At 39.6% G+C, this 21,791-nt stretch overlaps 1 protein-coding gene across 2 annotated transcripts; it reads left to right on the top strand.

The window, feature by feature from the left end:
• The first annotated feature begins 4,101 nt into the window (after nucleotides 1-4,101).
• spsb1 (splA/ryanodine receptor domain and SOCS box containing 1) lies at nucleotides 4,102-15,690 on the top strand. 2 transcript variants are annotated; one of them, XM_022204799.2, is made up of 3 exons: nucleotides 4,102-4,242; nucleotides 11,482-12,354; nucleotides 14,182-15,690. In XM_022204799.2, exons 2-3 carry the CDS (start codon nucleotides 11,661-11,663, stop codon nucleotides 14,307-14,309), a joined length of 822 nt encoding a protein of 273 aa, XP_022060491.1. In that variant the 5' UTR covers nucleotides 4,102-4,242; nucleotides 11,482-11,660; the 3' UTR covers nucleotides 14,310-15,690. The 2 variants fall into 2 exon arrangements, with proteins under 2 accessions (XP_022060491.1, XP_022060490.1); XM_022204798.2 differs by having other exon boundaries at nucleotides 4,146-4,322.
• The last annotated feature ends 6,101 nt before the right edge of the window (nucleotides 15,691-21,791 follow it).

Genomic DNA, 21,791 nt, shown 5'->3' with positions numbered 1-21,791 from the left:
TGTTTGAAGATTTCCTGAAAATGTTGAAAATGTGGACATCAGAAGTTTCACTGTGAAAATCTAGATTTTTATTCCACATTTCTAAACTAAAACGGGTCAGTTTTGACCCACAGGACGACACGAGGGTTAAAGATTCGCTGTGGCTGCATGAGTGATCCACACATGAAGGTTGTATGCAGGATGCATCATCCCGTATCGGTCCAAATCAGCCGACGGTCGACATGCTTGACATTCCCTGTGGGTCAGTGTGTCAGTCGGTGGAGGGTGACTGTGACTTACTGAGCAGCACTGAGTGATCTCCGCTGATCTTAGCATCATTGGCTGCTTTTATAAACCGTGCCAGTGAAAGACTGAGCGGCCTGAAGGTCAAGTGGGACCACAGAATGCGTCAGTGTTTTAGTGTGTGGGTCATGACTCACTGGTGCTCTGGATGATGTTTTCCTTTCTGCTGAAGTTGGACATTTGAGGCACGGGGCACTTGGCTGATCAGCTTTTGCTATCATGCATCAGTCATGTTTTCAAGACAGCAAAGCGGTGGACGGCGGTGGTAGTATGAAGCTGTACGGTCAACTGGAGAGGTTTAACCCCCCCTGTTGTCATCTTTTTTTTTTTTTTTTTCCTTGTCTGAAAAAAAATCCAAAAATTCAGCAAAAAACTTCCACAAATTTCTGAAAATTTGCAAAACCTTCAGGAAGAAAATTCCACTAATTCCTTAAAAGTTTCCCTTAAAAGTTTTATTTAAATAAAATCCCCCAAATTTGGCAAGAAAATTCTCGTAAATATTTTTAAAAAATGAGTAAAAATCTTCCAAAAAAAAAAATCCTTAAAATATCCAAAGTGATCACATATATATCAGTAAAACTTGTAATATTTTCTTGAGGAACATTCACATGAAAATTAAAAATCATTTTTATTGTGAATGTTCTTAAGAAACTTTTTTTGAAACATTTTTTTTCCATCAAAAAATGTTTAAAGATTTCCCATAAATGTTGAAAATGCTTTAAAACGGGTCAATTCACTCCTCCAGCAGATGTCCAACATGACAAATAATATCCAAATCTAATCTGTAGTTTTCTCTCTCTTCAGAATGGACAGAGCCAGACAGTTTTTTGTTCGACACATACTGTCTTCATACTTTCATCTGCAGAACCAACAGTGAATGTGTATGTTGTTGTGCATTGACAATTATATTTACATATTCGTTTGTATGTTTTCTCAGTATGCAGAATTTTGATACTGTATATTGTCGACAAGTGGGAATTTTCTCTGCACAAATACATTTGGGGCCTAGTTTTATTAAAAATAACAAGTAAATGCCCATCAGAGCAGCACACATCACAATCTGTTTTGTTCAAGAAATATTCTAACTATAAATGATTGAAAAGTACGGCTTACAAAAGAAATGAAAGAGAAAGTGAATGTTTGTGTGACCTGATCAGGATGTGGGCAACAGTAACCTGATGTTAGGTTGGATGTCAACAGCATCCTGTGCAGGAGATGAAGAACTGAAGTTAGGTTTATATTGGTAGTGGATTTTAGTATACGTTTTTTCTTGTCTGCATAACGTTTAACAAGGATCAATATATAACTGAGGGACTTTTGAAGGGATGGGATGTATGGGATATGTCCATGGGATGTATCTTGCAAACATTTGTATTACATTTTTTTAAAAGTCATGTTTTTTATGTTCATTATGATCATGTCTTTACAAATTTGTCATTATTTATTATGGAAACAATCACTTACTAGTAAAAAATACCTGGATATCACTAAAATGTCAACTAAATAACCATCCAAATTTAACAACAACCACCTTCTAATTAGATAAACAATAATAAAATGACATTCAAAATAGTTTTGATTGTGTTCTTTTTATTAAGTTGAGATAATCATGACAAATATTTCTTTCTTGGCAATTTTATATGGAAAATAACAAATTGTATCTGTGCCCGAGAAATGGCTTTTATCTAAGTTATCCATTACAAAAACGCCTCTCAAGGAAGTGTGTTAATTCCAGATCACATGACCTGCTCCACCTGATGTCATTTCCTCCTGAAGAAAAGACTGAAAGACTCCAAGGCTTTCTGACTTATTTCATATAAAGTGTGGATTTATGGCATGTCAACACGTTTACTACAATGTTTATAGAACTATACCAAACCAAAATCCAGTGAATTTCGCTGGATTTTGTTTTTTTTGTGTGAATGTTATTAAAGAAACATTTGTAGCATTTGTTTTTTTTCCACCATAAAATGTTCAAAGATTTCCCCAAAGTGTTGAAAATGTGGACATCAGAAGTTTCACTGTGAAAATAATTTTTTTTTCTACATTTTTAAACTGAAATGGGTCAATTTTGACGCACAGGACAACACGAGGGTTAAATATGTTTTTATAAAGTGATAGTGACAAAACCATTCATTTGAAAATGTGATGGGGACGCTTCTTGTTGTCTGACATGCTGGAATGCCCACGACTCCACCATGTGTCGCGTGAGAAGTGGTTTAAAATAGCTCAGTACGACAGACAACCCACCACGTGATGCTCTGAATGTCCAACAATGTGATCCTGTCCTGATAAATGTCCGCCAGCTTCACCGAAACCTTCAGGGAGAACAACAGTTCACGAGAAGAGTCAAAAACCTCATTAACTTTCTGTGTGAAACAAATAGTGGACATACTGACTTTTATGTTTTTGCAGTTGTTACTGACTTTCTGAGGAATTTCTGATTCTTAAGCTGTACGTCTCATCTGTAGCTACTGTTCTCGCCAATCTGTCCACTGTTCTCTTGTTTTTTGTCGTTTCTCTTTGCTTTCTTTTTCCTTCCCCCAACCGGTCGAGGCAGATGGCCGCCCTCCTTGAGCCTGCTGGAAGCTTCTTCCTCTCCACTACCGCAAATCTGTTCGCTCGTAGGAAATCTTAGGATTACTTGTCATGTTTCTGTGCCCCTGTCATAGTTTTGTTTGATCTGATTTTTAAATTAGTCAGGTAAATCTCTGTAAATAATAATGCTGTAGTGTCCGGATCATACTTTTAAAGTCAGGTAAATTAGAATTGTTTTTTTATTTTTATTTTTTTTTATTTTGTATGGTTTGAAATGTGCAAAATATTTTTATTATTGTTTAGCTAATTAGAAGGTGGTTGTTGTTAAATTTGGACTGTTATTTAGTTGAAATTTTGTGATATCCAGTAGGTTTTTATCAATATGTGATTGTTTCCATAATACATAATTATGGAATTTGTAAAATGTATGTATGATATATTCCATGGACTTCAAAAGTCCCAGAATTATATAGTGACCCGACAATTTTTCAGTCATTTTGGACAGTTTTCTTGTCATTTTCAACAAGTTTTATGTCAGCTTGGATAATTTCTCACCATTTTGGATAATTTTTGTGTCTCTGGGATAATTTTCGAGTCATTTAGGACAAATTTTGTGTTATATTGGACACATTTTCTGTAATTATGGATCATTTTCAAGTCCTTTTGAACAACTTTCAAGTCATTTTCAAAAAGTTTTATGTCAACCTCGATCCTTTCTTGTCATTTTGGATCATTTTTGTGTCTTTGGGATAATTTTTGAGCCATTTAGGACAAATGTCATGTCATTCTGGACCAATTTTCTGTAATTACGGATAATTTTCAAGTCATTTTGGTAAATTTTCAAGTCATTTTGGACAATTTTCAAGTCATTTTGGAAAATTTTCTAGTTATTTTGGATCATTTTTGCATCTTTGGAATAATTTTCAAGTAATTTAGGACTAATTTAATGTAATTCCCGACTAATTTTCTTTAGTCGTGCATCCTTTTCAAGTCATTTTGGACCATTTTCGAGTCATTCTGGACAATTGTTGAGTAATTTGAGACAATTTTCAAATCATTTTGTACAATTTTCTTGACATTTTGGACAGGTTTTGAGTCATTTTCAACAGGTTTTATGTCAGCTTGGATTGTTTCTCATCATTTTGGATCATCTTTGTGTCTTTGGGATAATTTTCGAATCATTTCAATAGATATTTCCCGTGGAGTTTAAACGTCTCTCAATTATATTTGACCCAGATTGAGCTAAAAAAAAAAATCCGCAGGAGCTTCACCACCAACCTGAGTCTATCTTCGCTGTTTCGTCAGTAGGGAGGTCCTAATCTGTCGGAGCAGCTGGGAGCATTTTACCACGTGATGCGGGAGATGTTAGAGAGCAGCCATCACCATTTCACCTAATTCATGTCCAGCCTGAAATGCAAAAAGGTAAGACGACAGGGGAACCGAGAAACTACGATGGAGTAGAGTCCTCCTCCTCCTCCTCCGCCGCCTCTCAGCTCCAGCAGGTCGGTTCGCCGTGTCGCTTTTCTCCCCCTGTTTTCTGCTCATACGGTGGCTGCCGAAGCACCCGTTTCGGTTTCGGTGTTCCTCTTTACATCATATTTGCATATTTTCGCAGCGTAAACAGCGACTGGAAGCGGCTGTCAGTCCGCAAACGTCCACTTTGTTAGCGGCGTTAGCTCGTTTTCCGCGTTAGCATCGCCGCTTCTTCACGTTAGCTGTGTTTTGTAGCCGTTTGTGCTAACGCCAGCGGATTGTGGCCGTTGTGTAACCGATGTTTGTCAGGTAAACACAAACAAAACACCGTTTAGCGAGGCTCGGTTCGGCCGTGGAAACTCCCAGAGACCTGGAGACACACAGCTACCGGGCCCACCGGAGCTAATTTGTAGATTAGGCTGCTTTTACGTTTAGCTAGCTCCGGAGAAGGCCTGAATACTGACACAACAGCCGGTTAACTTCACTGAAATACAGCTTACACAGACTTTGTGTGTTTAAACCATTTTAGAGAGCTGTTAATATAACTTTATGTTCAGTCAGGGCCTGCAGCTAGTGGTACTTCTGTTAGCTAGCTAGCTTATTCTACCCTAACTGATATAACTGGGGTGTACCAAGAGGTGTTTCTACTATTTTGTCCACCCTTCTTGAGTCAGCGATTGTAAGCAAGCACAAAATGTCGATAAATGTGAGTCAAGAAAGGGGAAAAACTGCAGTACTAAAGTCCAGTACGTCTATGGAGACAACACAGTCATGGCTAGACACAAAGAGAGGTCAAAATGTGTAGTTTGACTTGCAGGTATCATAAGAAAAAAACAAATATAGGTGGATTTCTTTATTTGTTTTCGATGTTTTCCAAATGCCATTTACATGTGTCACTAGTATTGGAGAAAAAACAATACCAGTGCTTTACACAGAGGAGATAGGACACAATTGTGGAGGTAAATTAAATATGTATGTAATAAATTATTTATAGTAGATAGTGCTGCATTTTTCCTGCATTAGTAACAGCAGGTTTTCCCAGATCAGATGAATAGTCTGAGTTTTACCATCTGACAGTCACAGCTGAGTCACTAATGGCTCCTTGATTATGCTGTGGGCAGAGTTTTGTTTTCATGTTTTTTCACGGAATCAGATTAGATTAAATGGCTTACTTTTAGCAAACATTTACAGGAGACGTGTAGAATAATGTGCTTTTGATGGAATATCTTCTTTTTTTATGCTTGGATTGCCCTTTATGTCACACATGTTTAGTTCAAGGCTGTCACTAGCCTGAAATTCAGATGATTCTTTGTGTTTTTACAGTGGAAGGTTGTAACTGTGGTAAAGGTGAAATTGAATGAATGCTCTTTATAATAGATGTTAGTCACAGATAGGTGTGTCTAAAGTAAGTACAGGTGTATTCCAGTGCCCACGGAGATGTTGTATGACTCAGTACATCAAAGTGTGCGAGCCGGCTTGATTTTTCTGGCCGTCCTGACCCACAATCCTCTGTGCAGTTGTGTTATATATGTCACAGTGTTCAGCAATAAACAAGCCCAAACAGCCAAGAAAACACTGAAAGACGACACTTAATTCTGCAGCTGTTATTATGATAAAGTATTTCAGTTGTATGTTCAGTCTGTGTGAAATGTACTTTGTAGGGGCAACGTAGGAACCTGAAGGTTTTAAATAAGTGAATGAATGAAAATATTGTAAACAGAGTGACACGATAGCCCATAAACTATATATCTAAATTTGACATAGTGAGTGTAAGATAACCTGTTATTGCTCCCCATGCTAGGAGAAATTTGCATTTTTACAGCGGCAATAAACATGCATCCATTATCTAAACACCACTTAATCCTCATTAGGGTCAACTACATCCGGCAATTTGCCACATCCCATTTATTGTCGATGTGAAATGAATGCCGCTTGTGGTGCATTTTTACCTGCAATCCGGTGCGTCTCCATAGAGTGGGCCGCACCTAATTTGCATAAAGTAGACTTGACTACTACTTTATGCAAATTGGATGTGTGTGGAGGTCCGACACATCGCCAAACTTTCGTCAAACGTCTAAACTAGCCGTCAGTGAACTACAAGGAGGACAGATTCAGCTGCTGCACAGCTTATTTCTCACCTCAAATGTGTTCAGAAATACTTTTCGCTGAACTGTTTTTGTAACAAAAGAGAAAGTTTGTGACCGAGCCGGCATGTTGGTCAGCTTGAAATAGAGGAGCAGACCGCTACCGAGTCGATGCGTTTGTCCAATCAGGGGCAGGATAGTTGGAGATGAAGGTCAGCAGGAGTTAAACACTACAAAATGAACATGAATAAATACAATGTTAATACACTGTAGATAACGGCAATAAAAAGTGGCTTGCAAAATAATTGTACGACTGCAAGATGCAGCAGTGCAAAGATAGCTGTGCGGATTTTATTGTGGATTGACGTGATGCTGATGACGCAAGTCCGCTTTATGTTTTAAAGTCTTACAGCAGATGGTATGAATGACCTGCGATAGGGTGGATGTCTCGGTCTGCTGCTAGAGGAGCTGCTTAGAGCCTCCACGGTCTGCATGCAGTGGGTGAGAGGGATTCTCCATGATGGATGTGAGCTTGGCCAGACAGAACCGGCCCTCCTGACCAGTCTGTTCAGCCTCTATCTGCTCCCCAGCAGACCACTGCATAAAAAATAAACGCCACCACAGAGTCCTGCACATTCCAAAGGACCTCAGTCTCCTCAGCAGGTGGAGACATCGTTTGCTCTTCTTGTACAGGACCTCTGTATTTTGTCAATTATTGTATTATCCATAAGCTTGAGGATGATTGTTTTGAAATTTTTAGTTCAGTTATCGCCATCTTGCTTTTTAAAAAACCAGACGTGATGATCAAGGGGGGGGGGGTCTTCAAACAAATAGCCCTTTCCTAAAACCCAACTACTTTGTGTATTTTCCTCTAAATGGAGCCATTATTTACCAAATTAACATTTTGCTGTATTGAATTAGACTTGAAACCAGCAATTGAAACCATAAACTGCTTATTAAAATGTTTGCTGATGTGACAAACTAAGTTGAGAAATACGATCATTTTTAGATGGACTTCTATGCTTTACAATCAGACTAATTTTTTAATCGGAGGAGTTACCCCCCTGCTGGTTGTTGCAGAGAATGCAGCTCTAAGTCACTTTTTAGACCCAGAGGCTCTCTCCATCTTTTAATGTACAGTCTATTTGATGTGGTTCAGGCTCAGACCACGTAGGTGCTGATGTCGTTACCATTTTGCTGCATGTTATTCCTCCAGTCTTTCCCCACATTTCCTGTTCCTCTCCACTGTAGCTATTGAATCGTAAATCCAGCGAGCCCTTCCTCTTGCATTTTAATCGGCTCCAAACCAACCCAGGGGCCCAGGAACCCCAAGCAGCCCAGGCCCGGATCCCAACCCAAATACGTCCCTCCACAAGCCGTCTTTTTATTTCGCTAACGGCTGCGTTTGCTCAGAAGTCCGAGGTGAATGTGCGAAGACCTTCCATTGTTCGATCGGTTCTGATTTACTTGCGCGTTGTGAGGTGGTCCCTTGCCACGGGGGGAGCTAATGGTAAAGTCTTGGCTCGGAGAGTGTGCAAATTAACATGTTTCAGTCTCCCTGAATGCGGGACAGGCATCGAAAAAGAGATTGTTTACATTCAGATGCTGGCCACCCGCTGCTTGCTTTTTCTTCCCTCCTGATTTCCAATCACTGAGGAGACATGACCCATTTAAATGGTTGTTTACTTTCATTAGAAGAAGAGCCAAAGCACTTCTCAATGAACTCTTGTCTACAATTCAATTAGAGTGGCCTTCCCAGCAGCACAATTTTCCACAGTACACAACGCTCTCTGCGGCCTCGCAGCAACACCGGCAGAAACGGGAGGACCAAAGAAAGAGCTGCACCGGTGACACCTGCACCCACAAAAAGTCACTTTATTTGTCTTTGGGATATTAATCCTTCATTTGTGATGTTTGATATCAGACCTAATAAGGGTTTCATTGTTAAAGAATGGCCTTATGTTTATACTGAAGTAATCAGAGTGCTGTTGCGTGTAGAGTTCCAAATTGAACTGAGCTGTATTGTGTGTGTTTTAGCCTTTAGATTCAGGCCTCTTGGTAATATAACTGCCCAAGTACCCCGTCACTACCGTGATCTATTGTCATGGAGTTGGTGAATTAAGTATCAGGCTGTTATTCTCACGTTTCTGCCACAAAAGAGCCGTGGTCCAGCAGCGTCTCCCTCAAACATGACCAAATGTTTCTGTATTTCTTCCAAGCCAGACGTTTTATTGCTGCTTTTCCTGTTGCCCTCTGACTAGACGGCTTATAATAGGAAATGGCTGGAGTTTTTCCACTGTTGTTTATTTTTTTGCCCTATTTTTGGAGATTGTGTGATAACATTTCACTTTCAGAGAACTTGAGTAGCCGCCTTCTTCTGCTTTTTGCTGCCTAATGCTGCTTTTTGTGTTCATTTAGCTTTTTTAGAACCACCGCTATTGGATGGTTTCACCTTTGACCCGTTTTAAAGTTTGAAAATGTGGGAAAAAATATACATTATCACAGTGATCTTCTGATGTCCACATTTTCAACATGTTTGGGAAATGTTTGAGCATTTTTTTTGGTGGGGGAAAAAAAAAAGAAATGTTAAAAATGTTTAAGAACATTCACATAAAAATCAACCAAAATCCAGTGAATTTCACTGGATTTTGGTTGATTTTTATGTGAGATATTCAAAGTTTTAATGATGAATATGTAACTACTTTATTTTTAGGATTTCTTTTGGAAGATTTTTATTCATTTTTTTGAAAATATTTACAAGAATTTTCCTGCCAAATTTGGGGCATTCTTTTAAAAATAGAACTTTTTTTAAGGAATTATTGGGAATTTTCTTCCTGAAATGTTTGCAAATTTTCAGAAATTTGGAGGAAAAAATTAGCTGAATTTTGGGGTTTTTTTCAGACAAGGAAACAATATTTTTTGGTGCCTGAAAATGAGGCCAACAGGAGGGTTAATAACTGTTTTTTTTTTACCTTTGCTTTTCTGGTTAATTTGGTTGATATTGCTGGTTTATTATGCGTCAGTCTGAGTCCTCCGTCGACATGTCGAACGCTTTCTGTTGTTTAAGAAGCTGAAATTGGCATCATGTTCTCATAAATTCTTGGATTGACTCTGCTTTTCCAAGAAGCACTGGGAAGGTATTAAATAACACTGAGGGCAACTAATCAGATATGCTTGCTTTATGTTGTTTGTGTGTCGCAATTTTAAATGAAATTACTTCAGAAGGAGAGTACAGAAGAATAATCGAGTGTGTCAGTTAAACATGTAGAGCTTTGAACACTACGTGGCTCTGAAACCTATGTGTGTGTTTTGCCAAGCTTCTGCATGGCTTCACATTTAAGTAAATGTCTAAACACATCAGTGGCATGTTCTGCAGGTCGTTCTCTACAGTTGTGAAGATAAGAGAGTCACACAGGTGACACATGTCTGCTGTTTTATCAGAGGGCACTTCTGTGGACTTCTAACCACGCTAATTGAATTTGTGAAGCTCAGTCACATCATGTGGTTGTTTGTGTTTTTCTCTTAGCACAAAACATTATGTAAGCACGAAAAAACAAGCCCAAAGCTTTATTGAAATAATGGTTTAAAGGTTAAATTAAGAGCTTCGTATCAAAATTCAATGTTGTCTTTTCTGTGGATAAAAGTTGTCACAACAACATAATCGTTTAACCCTTGAATCGTCCTGCGGGTCAGAATTGACCCGATTAAAAGTTTGAAAATGTGGGAAAGTATGTATTTTCACAGTGAAACGTCTGATGTCCACATTTTCAACATTTTTGGGAAAACTTTGAACATTTTTGGTGGGAAAAAAAGAAATGTTAAGTGTTTCTTCAGAACATTAAAAAAATCAACCAAAATCGCTGGATTTTCATTGATTTTTTTTTTTTTTTTGGGTTGTGAATGTGTTTAAAGAAAATACTGGAAGTTTTACTGATATATATGTAATGACTTTAGATATTTTAAGGAATTTTTTTGGAAGGTTTTTCCTCTTTTTCTAAAAAAATATTTACAAGAATTTTCTTGCCAAATTTGGGGATTTTTTTAAATGAAACTTTGAGGGATTATTGAAATTCTCTTCCTGAAGTTTTTGCAAATTTTCAGTAATTTGGGGAATTTTTTCGGAATTTTGTTTTTTGGGTTTTTTTTGGATTTTTTTCAGACAAGGAAACAATATTTTTTTTTTTGCCTGTAAATGAAGAGGGTTAACATTTAGCTGGCATTGCCTAATGGCTTGTTTTTAGGTGTACAGATGGGTAATAGTGTCTGGATCATGGATATCTGTTTGGCTGATCTACAGTACATGTTGTCCTATAAACACAGTCTGTGGTTCCATGGTATACTGCCACGTTGCCCAACCTTTGTTAGTCACTTGTTTACTGAGCACACAGTAGTTTAATCTGTCAGTTATTAAATGTTGAACTGTAAACGTTTAGTTTTCCGCCACAACTAGGTCAGTCTATTCACAGCTACAGGGTTCAGTCCATTCTACATGATATGTTCAATCTGGCAAATAAGTGCGACTGTTTATGGACAGAAACTTGTCGGTCTTGTCTTTCTTGGTTGACTTGGCGTTACAGTGAACTGGTAGGAAGGAAAAACAAATTCTGTTGCGTGGCAGCTGCAGACTTCAGATCAAGTTGAGGTGATAAAAATGTGCTGGTACATCTTCACTAAAGTGGTAGGAAATGAGGCCATATTCAGCAGATGAAGCTGCCTCTGTTGTGTAATGTTATCAGTGTAAAAATGTATTTAGGTTAACGTCTCAGACTTCTTAGGTCATAGGACACTGCCTTCTTTATGTTTTATACACTAAGAATCACTTGAGAACAAAAACTGCTTTACAGCTCTGCAGCTTATCAGTTGTTCACGTAATTCCAGATAAATTGCGTGAAAACACTGAGTGAATTTTCTTTTAAACGTAAACATGCTCTGTAAGTACTGTTGATGTAATTACCGCTGATCAAAAGACACGAAGACGCAATGATGGGCTTCAAATGTTTACCTTCAGTGACGTGGTCAGATCTGATGCTGTCATTTCTTGGTCCAAACAAAGGAATTGTGATTAAAGCAGTTAATAATTCATTCGTTTATCCTCTCCATGTAGGCTTCAAATCCACTTGGTCTCACCTCGACTGTCTGCACCCGACAGAGGAGCACAGACCAGCTGCTTGGGTTTCAGGAGCACAGTGGAGGAGAAGGTCTGAGGCTGATCACTCCCCCCATTAGTGTTTGAGGAGGGGGGAGGCAGAGGAGGAAGCAGGAGCCGCTAGAACCACCTGGAGCATGGGGCAGAAGGTCCCAGTTGGCATTAAAACCATTGATATGCGGGACCCGGCGTTCAGCCCCCTGAAGTTGGAGCTCCAGGCCCTGAGTCACACCAAGCCGTCTCGACTGGACCTGCTGCTGGACATGCCGCCCGCCGGCGTGGACGTCCAGGTCCAGAACTCGTGGAACAACGACGACCGCTCACTCAACATCTTCGTGAAGGACGACAACAAGCTGGTGTTCCACAGGCACCCCGTGGCCCAGAGCACGGACGCCATCCGCGGCCGCGTGGGCTACACCAGGGGACTGCATGTGTGGGAGATCAGCTGGGCCATGCGGCAGAGGGGGACGCACGCCGTGGTGGGGGTGGCTACGAGCGACGCCCCGCTGCACTCGGTGGGCTACACGGCCCTGGTAGGAAGCAACGCCGAGTCCTGGGGCTGGGACCTGTGCAGGAGTAAACTGTACCACGACGGCAAGAACCACCCAGGGAAAACCTACCCGGCCTTCCTCGAGCCAGACGACTCCTTCATAATCCCAGACTCCCTCTTAGTGGTGTTGGACATGGACGAGGGGACTCTGGGCTACATAGTTGATGGACATTATTTAGGGGTAGCGTTCAGAGGACTTAAGGGCAGGAAGCTGTACCCAGTGGTCAGTGCCGTGTGGGGACACTGTGAAATACGAATCCGGTACATAAACGGACTTGATCGTGAGTATAAACTTCAAATATTTAAAAATCCTGTTATTGTTTGCTGCCATGAGTGTTGTCATCCTGTCTTGTGTACAGCGCTTACGTAACCAGTGGGAGGATTTCTTGATGCAGTAAACACAGGTGAAACACTTAAAGGGTTTGTGCTATCGTCCTAAATAGGATACATTTTACTGCCGACGGGGTTACTGTCGGGCAGCAGCGTTTTATATGGCTGCTATTACAGGTATTATCTAGAGCAGCGCATGTCAAAACACATCATTTGTGTTGTTGCCTTACAGTGCAGATCAAAGACGTGATCTCCCTGTGAACTGCTCCAGCTTGTCATTATCTGTACCTTATTTTTAAAACTAGACCGCGGTGCTTCCTTCATAGGTGTTAATAAAAACACCCGGTGGACCTCGGTGTGCGTTGTTAAAAAAACACAAGCTGCTTGTTTTCCCCCAGACAAATGTAAAAAGGACTCCAATTGGATTAATCCCAATTATTCCTTGGTGAACGACTCATGAGCTTCCAGTGAGGAAACACAGGTGATTATCAAAACATGTTGTACTTCCCACATGTCCCCAGCGCTCTGTGCTCATTAGATTTTTATGTTCGCCTCAGATCCCTCGACCTAGTTTAGGCCCGAGTAAAAGAAGCGCTACAGATGCACTGATATGCATGAAAGCCGGTTTGAATTGGATATGAAATTCCTCGTACCGCTGGATGAGACGCAGGGAAATTCCTGATTTTATATATTGATGTTAAAGGCACTTAATCTTGTAATCTGGAGCTAATCTTCTGTCCCTGCAGCCCAGGACTACACGTAAAATTAGTATTTTCTTTCTGGGTCAGTTGTTACACCTAAAAAAGTCTAAACTAATGGTATAAGCACATAGGGGTGTGTAATGAATGTTAATTTATTTTATTTAAATCCCCAAATCTGTCTGTAGAGTGTATAGAAAGTTCTGTACCAGCATCTGGCTCTGAAAGACTGATGAGTTTTAGTCTTTGCTTGTTTAACCCTGTAAGACCCAAGAAAATTAAAAATATACACATATAAGAAAGAAAAGATATATAAAAAAATAGCAAAAGAAAATAAAATGAAGTAAAACAATTTTGTATAGACAGATATCGGTAAATAATTGTTAAAAAATAATGTACGGATGTTGTATTTTTGCAGCAGTGGGTTTTACAGGGTTAAAAGGTATTTCTGGACTGAAATCACAATTTTTAGATAACAGCTGCTTTAAAATGTATATTTTTTTAAGTTAGGGTCCATAAACCCAGCTCTAAATGACTTCAGATAAAGTGTGGATGGTTGATGGATTATTGAAACTCTCATCTGTCCCTCCCTGCTCTTTGTAAACTATCAGCAGACGATTGATGTCGTGTTGCCCCACAGGGGGTAGAAATCCACTGCAGCACCCACATGTGTTCATACCATCAGAGGAGGAGGGAGTATTCGTTGATTATCTGATAAAACCTGCATCCACCAAGGCCAGAATCTTGATTTAAAATTTGTTTTCTATTTTTAAAAGCCCAAACCTGCTTAGAGTTTTAATATCATATCAGCTGATGTTCTCTTTTTGGTAAATCTTTATGACACACACAAAAATACCACAAAACTTGCTGCATTCTCCAGGAGAACATAATGTTTAAAACGCTGTCCATTCAGATTTTTCTGTTTATGCGTCTTTGCTGTGTTTTATGTTTAACAGACGGGGTACGTTATGCAGTCCGAGTTCTGCTTTGACATTTACGCCCTCCTGAAATGAGTTCTGTTTTTTGCCAACACACAGCATGCACTTCCTCACCCTCCTCTCCCTGTCTTGTCTCCTCCAGCTGAACCCCTCTCTCTGATGGACCTGTGTAGGCGCTCGGTGAGGGTGGCGTTAGGAAGAGACCGTCTGAATGAAATCCATAGACTGCCCCTGCCGGCTTCTCTCAAGAACTACCTGCTCTACCAATGACGGCGCCGACGGCTACAGCGCTCAGCACACCCTCGTTTCTTTCTCGTGTTTCTCTGGGATCATTCTTGGGTTAAACCCGTTTGACAGCATTGCTCAAGCCTCCAGGACTGACTCAGCCTCACGGACGATTCAACAAGTACGCTCCTCTGTCAGTGGCTGGACTCTTTTGAGGTTCTTATCCTGTTTTTTTATGACTCTTTGCAATTGTATTCTCTAACTTTCTGAAATCAGGAATCACTGAGCACTATGCACACGCTGATCCAGTCGATGCTCTGACAGTCACGGCGTTGGTGTACCTCCAGCTTTAGGTGGACGTGGCGTCGGTGGTCAGTACCTCTGCTGTGACCTCCACCCTAGTAGTCTTTGAAATTTAAACGCTGTTGTGGTGAATCAACCGAGCGATGAGCGTTGAACTTTTTAACGTTGGTGCGGTGGTGCTCTGCTAGCTTTGCTCCACAAGGTGGCAGCACACACTTGTAAACCATTTCTAAACCTGATCTCAAATCGAGCATTATAACTTGAAATCCTAGTCGTTTTTAAGAAATTGTGATTGTTATTATTTTTAAATAGATATCAAATCAAATTTGCTGTCGACTTAGCACAGAAAAGAGATGCTGACCACTCAGAGAGGGTCTGTGGTGCAGTGTGGATGAATGCACTGTGAGGCAGCTGAACAGCAGCTCCGACCACTCACTGCACTATCAGGTTCCTCTGCCCCGCCGCCAGAATCAGGCATCCGACAGGAACACCATCAGCAGAAACTTTAACGGAAAGAAAGATAATGTCACTGTGATTATTCGTTGCATGCATCTGCAGGAAACTTCTCAATACAGTCACGTCTTTCTCATTTGTCACTCCTGCTTTTTGTAGAGCGGTAGTTTTCAGCCACGTTGGGTCGAAACCCAGAAGGGTTTTTAAACGTCCTCCATCAGCTGATTCCTCTGGTTTGAAATGAACCGGTGAAACGGCGCCGGTAGTGTGACTGTCGGCCGGACACGTGGCTGAGAACAACTGATGTAGTGTTCGTGTTTATGACATCTAAAGGGGGTAAAACGGTGGTTTTTGGGAGCGGGCTGTGCAGGTACTTGAATAAGCAAACTTCATTTTTAAGACACCATAATCTCAGAAAACGACAATCTATAAAGTGCTGCACAAATGTAATAAAGTATGGTCAGATTGCCAACATATTGTCAAATGCCATATCATAGACCTGTTGACTTTAGTGTTTTTAAAATGTGCAGACGTGTTGCATGTCCAGCATCCAGCTGGATGTGGACACGCCGCGCTACACCTGACTTTTCCTTGCTTGCAGCTTCCACTTTATTTGTATTCCGTGTTGTAGATTTGTTTTCAAGTATTAAATAAAGATTATTTCAAATTATCTGATGTGCGTTGTGCATGGTTCTCTTTAGCCCACGTGTCGTCCTGCGGGTCACAATTGACCCGGTTTAAATTTTGAAAATGTAGGGGGAAAAACAATATTTTCACAGTGAAACTTCTGATAGTTTCTACATTTTTGGGAAATCTTTGAACATTTTTTTGGTGGGAAAAAAAACGTTAATGTTTCTTTAGAACATTCACATAAAAATTAACCAAAATCCAGTAAATTTCGCTTTATTTGGGTTGGTTTTTTTTTTTATGTAAATGTTCTTAAAGAAAATAGACGTTTTACGGATATATATGTAATCACTTTAGATATTTCTAGGATTTTTTTGGGGAAGATTTTTCCTCATTTTTTGAAAATATTTACAAGAATTTTTGTCCCAAATTTTGGGACTTTTTCTTTTTTTTTAAATAAAACTTTTAAGGAATTATTGGAATTTTCCTTCTGAAAGTTTTGCAAATTTTCAGAAATTTGTGGAATTTTTTTTGCTGCATTTTTGGATTCTGAAAAGAGGCATTGAACTTTATACCTCTTTTAAAAAATGTGCACTAAAAGCCAAATAACACTGAATGCATCAAAAGCAAACAAACTTGCGTCCTCTGTCCACACTATACTGAGACTATAGGGAACATCTAGAACCTGATTCCTTTGACCTCCATCTTTCTGTCCATAAATAGCCTTCTGAAAGTCAGTGAGATGTGAAGCTGCAGTTTATAGCTGCTGGGAGACGTCCTGCAGGGGCATAAAATACAGCTAACCAAGATTTAACTCTCTGTGGCTCATTTACAATTTGGTTTTATGTAGAAACTGTGAGCCTTTCTGTGCTTTTTTTAATGCATACATGTTATTTATTTCACATTATTTCCTGGGTCTTGACTCCCAAATTGAACCATCTTTCATTTAATTTGAATATGGCCTCTTTATAAAAATACATCCAGACTTTGTGTTTGTAGTTAAACTCTACTGAAGGGGAGACAAACAAGCTCTTATAAATGGGTCAAACACTGAGGGAACCCGGTATTGTGTTGCGGGGCAGGGAGGGGGGTGTTTGACTTTTACTGTTGCATCAGTCTTCAGCTCCTGTGACAGATTCAATGAGACAGAAACACTTTAATCCCTGCAACGGTTCAGCTTTTTACATCAGGATAAAGGATTATACACAGAAACACACGTGTATTGTGCTCACCAGCCGGTTCCTTGAAAGTCCAGAAGGATTTATGAAACAACTTTACATGACAAGTTGTACAAAAACAGAAGCATTATGATTAACAATGAAAGGGGTGGGGGGTAAAAATGAAATGGCATGAATAATAATCAGTCCTGCAGCTGCATGTTCCCTGTTCGGTCACTAGATGTCAGCATTTCCAACACCTACATAACCAGTTTATCAACCGCACGTACTTCAATAACTAAAAGTAGACACAAAATGATGCAAACAGATGCTAAAATAACACAAAAATGTCACAAAATGATGCCAAATTTAACAGTAAAATGACAAAATGATGCTACAAAGACACAAAGGGATGATAAAATAACACAAAAAGACTTATGACACAAAAGGATGCCTAATTTAACACAAAAATAATACCAAAATTACACACAAATGACCAAAAGATGCTTAAATAACTAAAAAAATCACATGTAAGACAAAAAGCGATGCTAAAAAAGACAAAATAACACAAACATGACACAAAAGGATGCCAAATTTAGCACAAAAATTTGACCAAAATCACACAGAAACGACAAACAAATGTTAAAATAAGTAAAAAGTGACACAAAAAGACACGGCAATGACAGAAAATTCCGCCAGATTTAACACAAAAATGACAGGCGTAAAAAGATGCTTAAATAAACCAAAAAATGAAGCTAAAAGACACCAAAACAACACAGAAATGAAACTAAATGATTCCAAATAAAACACAAAAATAACACCAAAATTACACAAAAAGATGCTTAAAGTATCAAGATGAATGTGTGGCCAATTTCATTGTGACACCGCATGGATCATTGTATCAGCAGCATTTTACAGTTCGAGCTATCGAAGTAACAGAACATCCATCCATTCTCTATTCACCGCTTTATCCTCACTAGAGTCACTGGAGCCGATCCCAGCTGATTCGGGCGAAGGCAGGGGACACCCTTGGACAGGTCGCCAGTCTGTCACAGGGCTACATATACAGACACACAATCACACTCACATTCACACATACGGGCAATTTAGAGTCATCAATTAACCTCAGCATATTTTTGGACTGTGGGAGGAAGCCCACACATGCACAGGGAGAACATGCAAACTCCATGCAGAAAGATCTCAGGCCCACCCTGGGATTTGAGTAACAGAACATGTAAACAGGAAAAACAAAGTTCTGCTACATATGTTTACATTGCTATTTTTAGATTTTGGACTCAAGCCTGTTTATGCCGTGAAAAAAGGGGACCAAACTACTGTTCAAGAGCTTGACGTCTCCCAGGCAGTTTCATTTCAAACTTTTGAACGGTAGTGTACGTCTCTTTGATTAAACAGCTATCATCCGGCACGTTGTATGGAAATCCCCCCAGAAACTCTGCAGATATTAAATCCATTTAAATCTGCCTCTGAAATGTGCACGTTACAAGTATGAAGAGGCAGAAATCCAAAGTATAGTGATGGTTTCCCATTTCAGAGGTTGGCGCGTTTGCACAAGCTTAAATTAGATCACTCATTCTGACATGATGAAACAGACACCAGGCTTTGTTACATAATCAGAGGAACCACATTTCTAACTTTATTAAAAGAGCAAACTCAAACAACAACTAATTACAGAACCATCAAACTTCAACAGCGATTAAAAATTAGCCCAATCTCAGTGTTTATGATGCCAGAACCAGAATTGATGTTGAGGTTGAGCGCAGAAGGACAAAAACAAAAAAGACAAACGAGTACATCTGGTTTTAAGCGGCTGTTTTGGAACAATGGAATGGTTTAATTGCACAGAACTACAGACAAACAAAGTGCTATCGATGTGATTGAGTAACCTGTTTTTCTCTGGCTTCGATATCCTCAGGGTGACAGCAGGAATGAATTCCAGGTTTAATTGCATGCTGTGTTTTAGAGGGCGGTTCACTCCACAGCAGTGCATGTAAATAGTGGCACAGTTAATAGACATGGAGGCCTGTTTTGTCTCCGGGTGGCATTAACATGTTTGTTTTTGCGCCGTGTCCCTGTTGGAAAAGACGAGCTTGTTTTCACTTTTTATCTCCCTGCATCCCGGCTAATTATAGGCAGACAAACAGTTTGATAGAAGGAGACTGTTAGAGCAGCCGGAGGTAATAAAAGTTATGTAACTGCATTATGATAACCTTATAGATTAAGATAGAGCATAGTGTCATGCAGCTTTATTTTTATCTTCACCCTCATGTTGTCCTGTGGGTCAAAATTTAACAGTTTTAAAGTTTGAAAATGTGTAAAAAAAAAATTTCACAGTGAAACTTCTGACGTCCACATTTTCAACATTTTTGGGAAATCTCTGAACATTTTTTGGTGGAAAAAAGAAATGTTAAAAATGTTTCTTTAAGAACATTCACATAAAAATCAACCAATATCCAGCGATTGTTGTTAAAGAAAATATTAGAAGTTTTACTGATATATATGGAATCACTTTAGATATTTTTGGGGATTTTTTTTGGAAGATTTTTCCTCATTTTTTGAAAATATTTGCAAGAATTTTCTTGCCAAATTTGGGGAATTTTTTTAAATAAAATTTTTAAGGGAAACTGTGAAGGAATTATTGGAATTTTCTTCCAGAAGGTTTGGCCAAATTTTCAGAAATTGGGGGAATTTTTTTGCTGAATTTTTCGATTTTTTTCAGACAAGGAAACAATACTTTTTGGTGCCCGTAAATGAAGACAACAGGAGGGATAAACAAGCAGGTTGGTGGGGATATCGGTTAGTGCAGTTTGCATTTTTGACCCCTTCCTAACATATTTTAATTGAGTAAAGGTCAAATATGACCACTTTTTTTCCATTTTGTTCATTCTCATCATTCCTACTAGTATTAGTTATCTAAATGCAGAGAGTCCACCCCTGTACAAAATCAATCAAATGTCAAATGACTTCAAATCATTGCTCAATGACTGCATTTTCGCTAAATTGAAGAGTAGAGTCCATCCATCCATCCATTCTCTATACACCGCTTTATCCTAAGAGTAGAGTCATTTTTAAGAAAGATTATATTGTTTAAGAAAGATTATATTCAAAATCCAAACCCCAAATTGGAGACTCAATGCAACAAAAGTGAACAAACCTGTGATCACTGACAAAGAAGCTAGAAAACGTGTGATTATTTAAACTAAACTGAGTACAGTTGTGATTCCTAATTAGCCTAGCTGCATCATCATGACTATAAAATGACATGTGAAGACCAGAACTACCTTAGCCCGGGAACTATAAGCTACATCCATCAGCATGTCTGCATCATGGCTTCATATGGGAAATAATATTCAGAGTCACTGAAAAATAAGACTGTCAGAACGGATCCCAGAAGATTGAAGACCAACTAAACATTAGTGGAAACAGCAGGAAATGAGCCATAGTACCTCTAATCAGAGCTGCAGCGGTCTCCTAAAATGACACCGACTTTCACAACCTACTTTTGAAAGACAGATGACCAAGTGCTTCAGACTTGGCATGGAGGTTGTCAATGAAATGTTCTGTGATAGCTCAGGCTCTGTGAAGGACAGTTCCTAGCATTAACATCGACATCTATACACGGCAGCCAAGAAAAAAAAAACTCGCTTGCTCTTTTGGATTGGTTGTTGCTAGAGGTACGGACCCGTACCCGTAGCCTGTGGCCTACGGATACGGCACTTTCCATTTGCCAATCAGATACGCGAGATCTGGTCACGTGACTCCCGGTAGACGCTAGCCGTACGGACCCGTAGCATCGGTACGACAGGTGCGGACTCTAAACCTGACCCTAACACTAACCCTAACCTTAACCTTTGCTTACCTTTCAACAGTTTGCAGTGGTTAGCAGCTTCTTGACTCGTGAGACTCGCGTACGGGTCTGTATCTGTCTGGCAAATGGAAAGTGCCGTATCCGTAGACAAATAGGCCAAATATACATAAACTAATGAATGTTGGGAGCACGTTCTTTGATCAAATGAGACTAAAACTAATTTGTTCACATGAAGTCCAGCATGTTTGGCATGAATCTGAGCAGGACAACCACAGTCAACACATAGTCCTGACAGTGAAGAACATAGCTGCAAAAGGTGTTGGGGAGATCTGATTTATAGATGGCACCTGAAATGTTTGTGGATACACCAGAAAATGACTCCTACTCTGCAGAAATTTGGCTGAAGAGGAATATTCCAGCCCTCCCCTGAGATTTCTGTGTTTTCCTACCTGCAAACACTGGCACACAGTGTTCCTTCCCGACAGCTTGAGGGTGTTGCTGGTGGTGTGGGCGGCATGTAGAGACTGGCATATGTTTTACCATTATCAACTGAAGAGGAATATTCCTGCACAATAACAAACCAAAGCACACTGGCACAGTCACATCACATGAGAGCCTCTATGGGAAAAAAACAGAAGCGAAAACTATGAACTGGTCAAGTGTGTCACCTGACTTGTGTCCAATAGAAGAGAACAACACGCCACCATTAACAAAGAGCAGCATACATAAATAAATAAATGTATTTACAGAACACCTGTCCAGAACTTTGGTATCTGTGGAAAAAATTATTAGACCACTCTTTGTTTTCTTCAGCTTCTTGTTCATTTTAATGGCTGGTACCACTAAAGGCAAATTACCTGAAGAATACAACAAACACAGCAAAAAATGCAGCTGATTCCATCATACTTTATGTCCTCTTTGACATCCTTCAGTTTCATTGTATTTCCAGGGTTTATACAAGGACATTTCATGTCATCAGCAGCACATGTAAAGGCCTAGAGTGGTTTCCTGAGAACATTCAAGCTGTAGCACAACTCACAAGTTGTCATGTCTCACATAATGCCTAAAACTAAAGAATTATGTGAAGCCACAAAAGTAGCCGTCTTGGCACTGCTGGAAATTGGGATGAGTGAGAGACAGGTAGAGAAAAAACTGAAGATC

Source organism: Acanthochromis polyacanthus, chromosome 6 (genome assembly GCF_021347895.1).
Source record: "Acanthochromis polyacanthus isolate Apoly-LR-REF ecotype Palm Island chromosome 6, KAUST_Apoly_ChrSc, whole genome shotgun sequence".
NCBI classification, from domain to species: Eukaryota; Metazoa; Chordata; class Actinopteri; family Pomacentridae; genus Acanthochromis; species Acanthochromis polyacanthus.
The sequence above is the reverse complement of the archived record's forward strand: the minus strand, read 5'-3'. Positions and strand labels throughout refer to the sequence as shown.

What these genes read in the sequence shown, in the direction of transcription:
- spsb1 (XM_022204799.2), top strand. Translation starts at nt 11,661, where the DNA reads ATGGGGCAGAAGGTCCCAGTTGGCATTAAAACCATTGATATGCGGGAC. An exon ending in GTACATAAACGGACTTGATC is followed by an intron (nt 12,355 to 14,181) that starts GTGAGTATAAAC and finishes TGTCTCCTCCAG; the next exon opens with CTGAACCCCTCTCTCTGATG.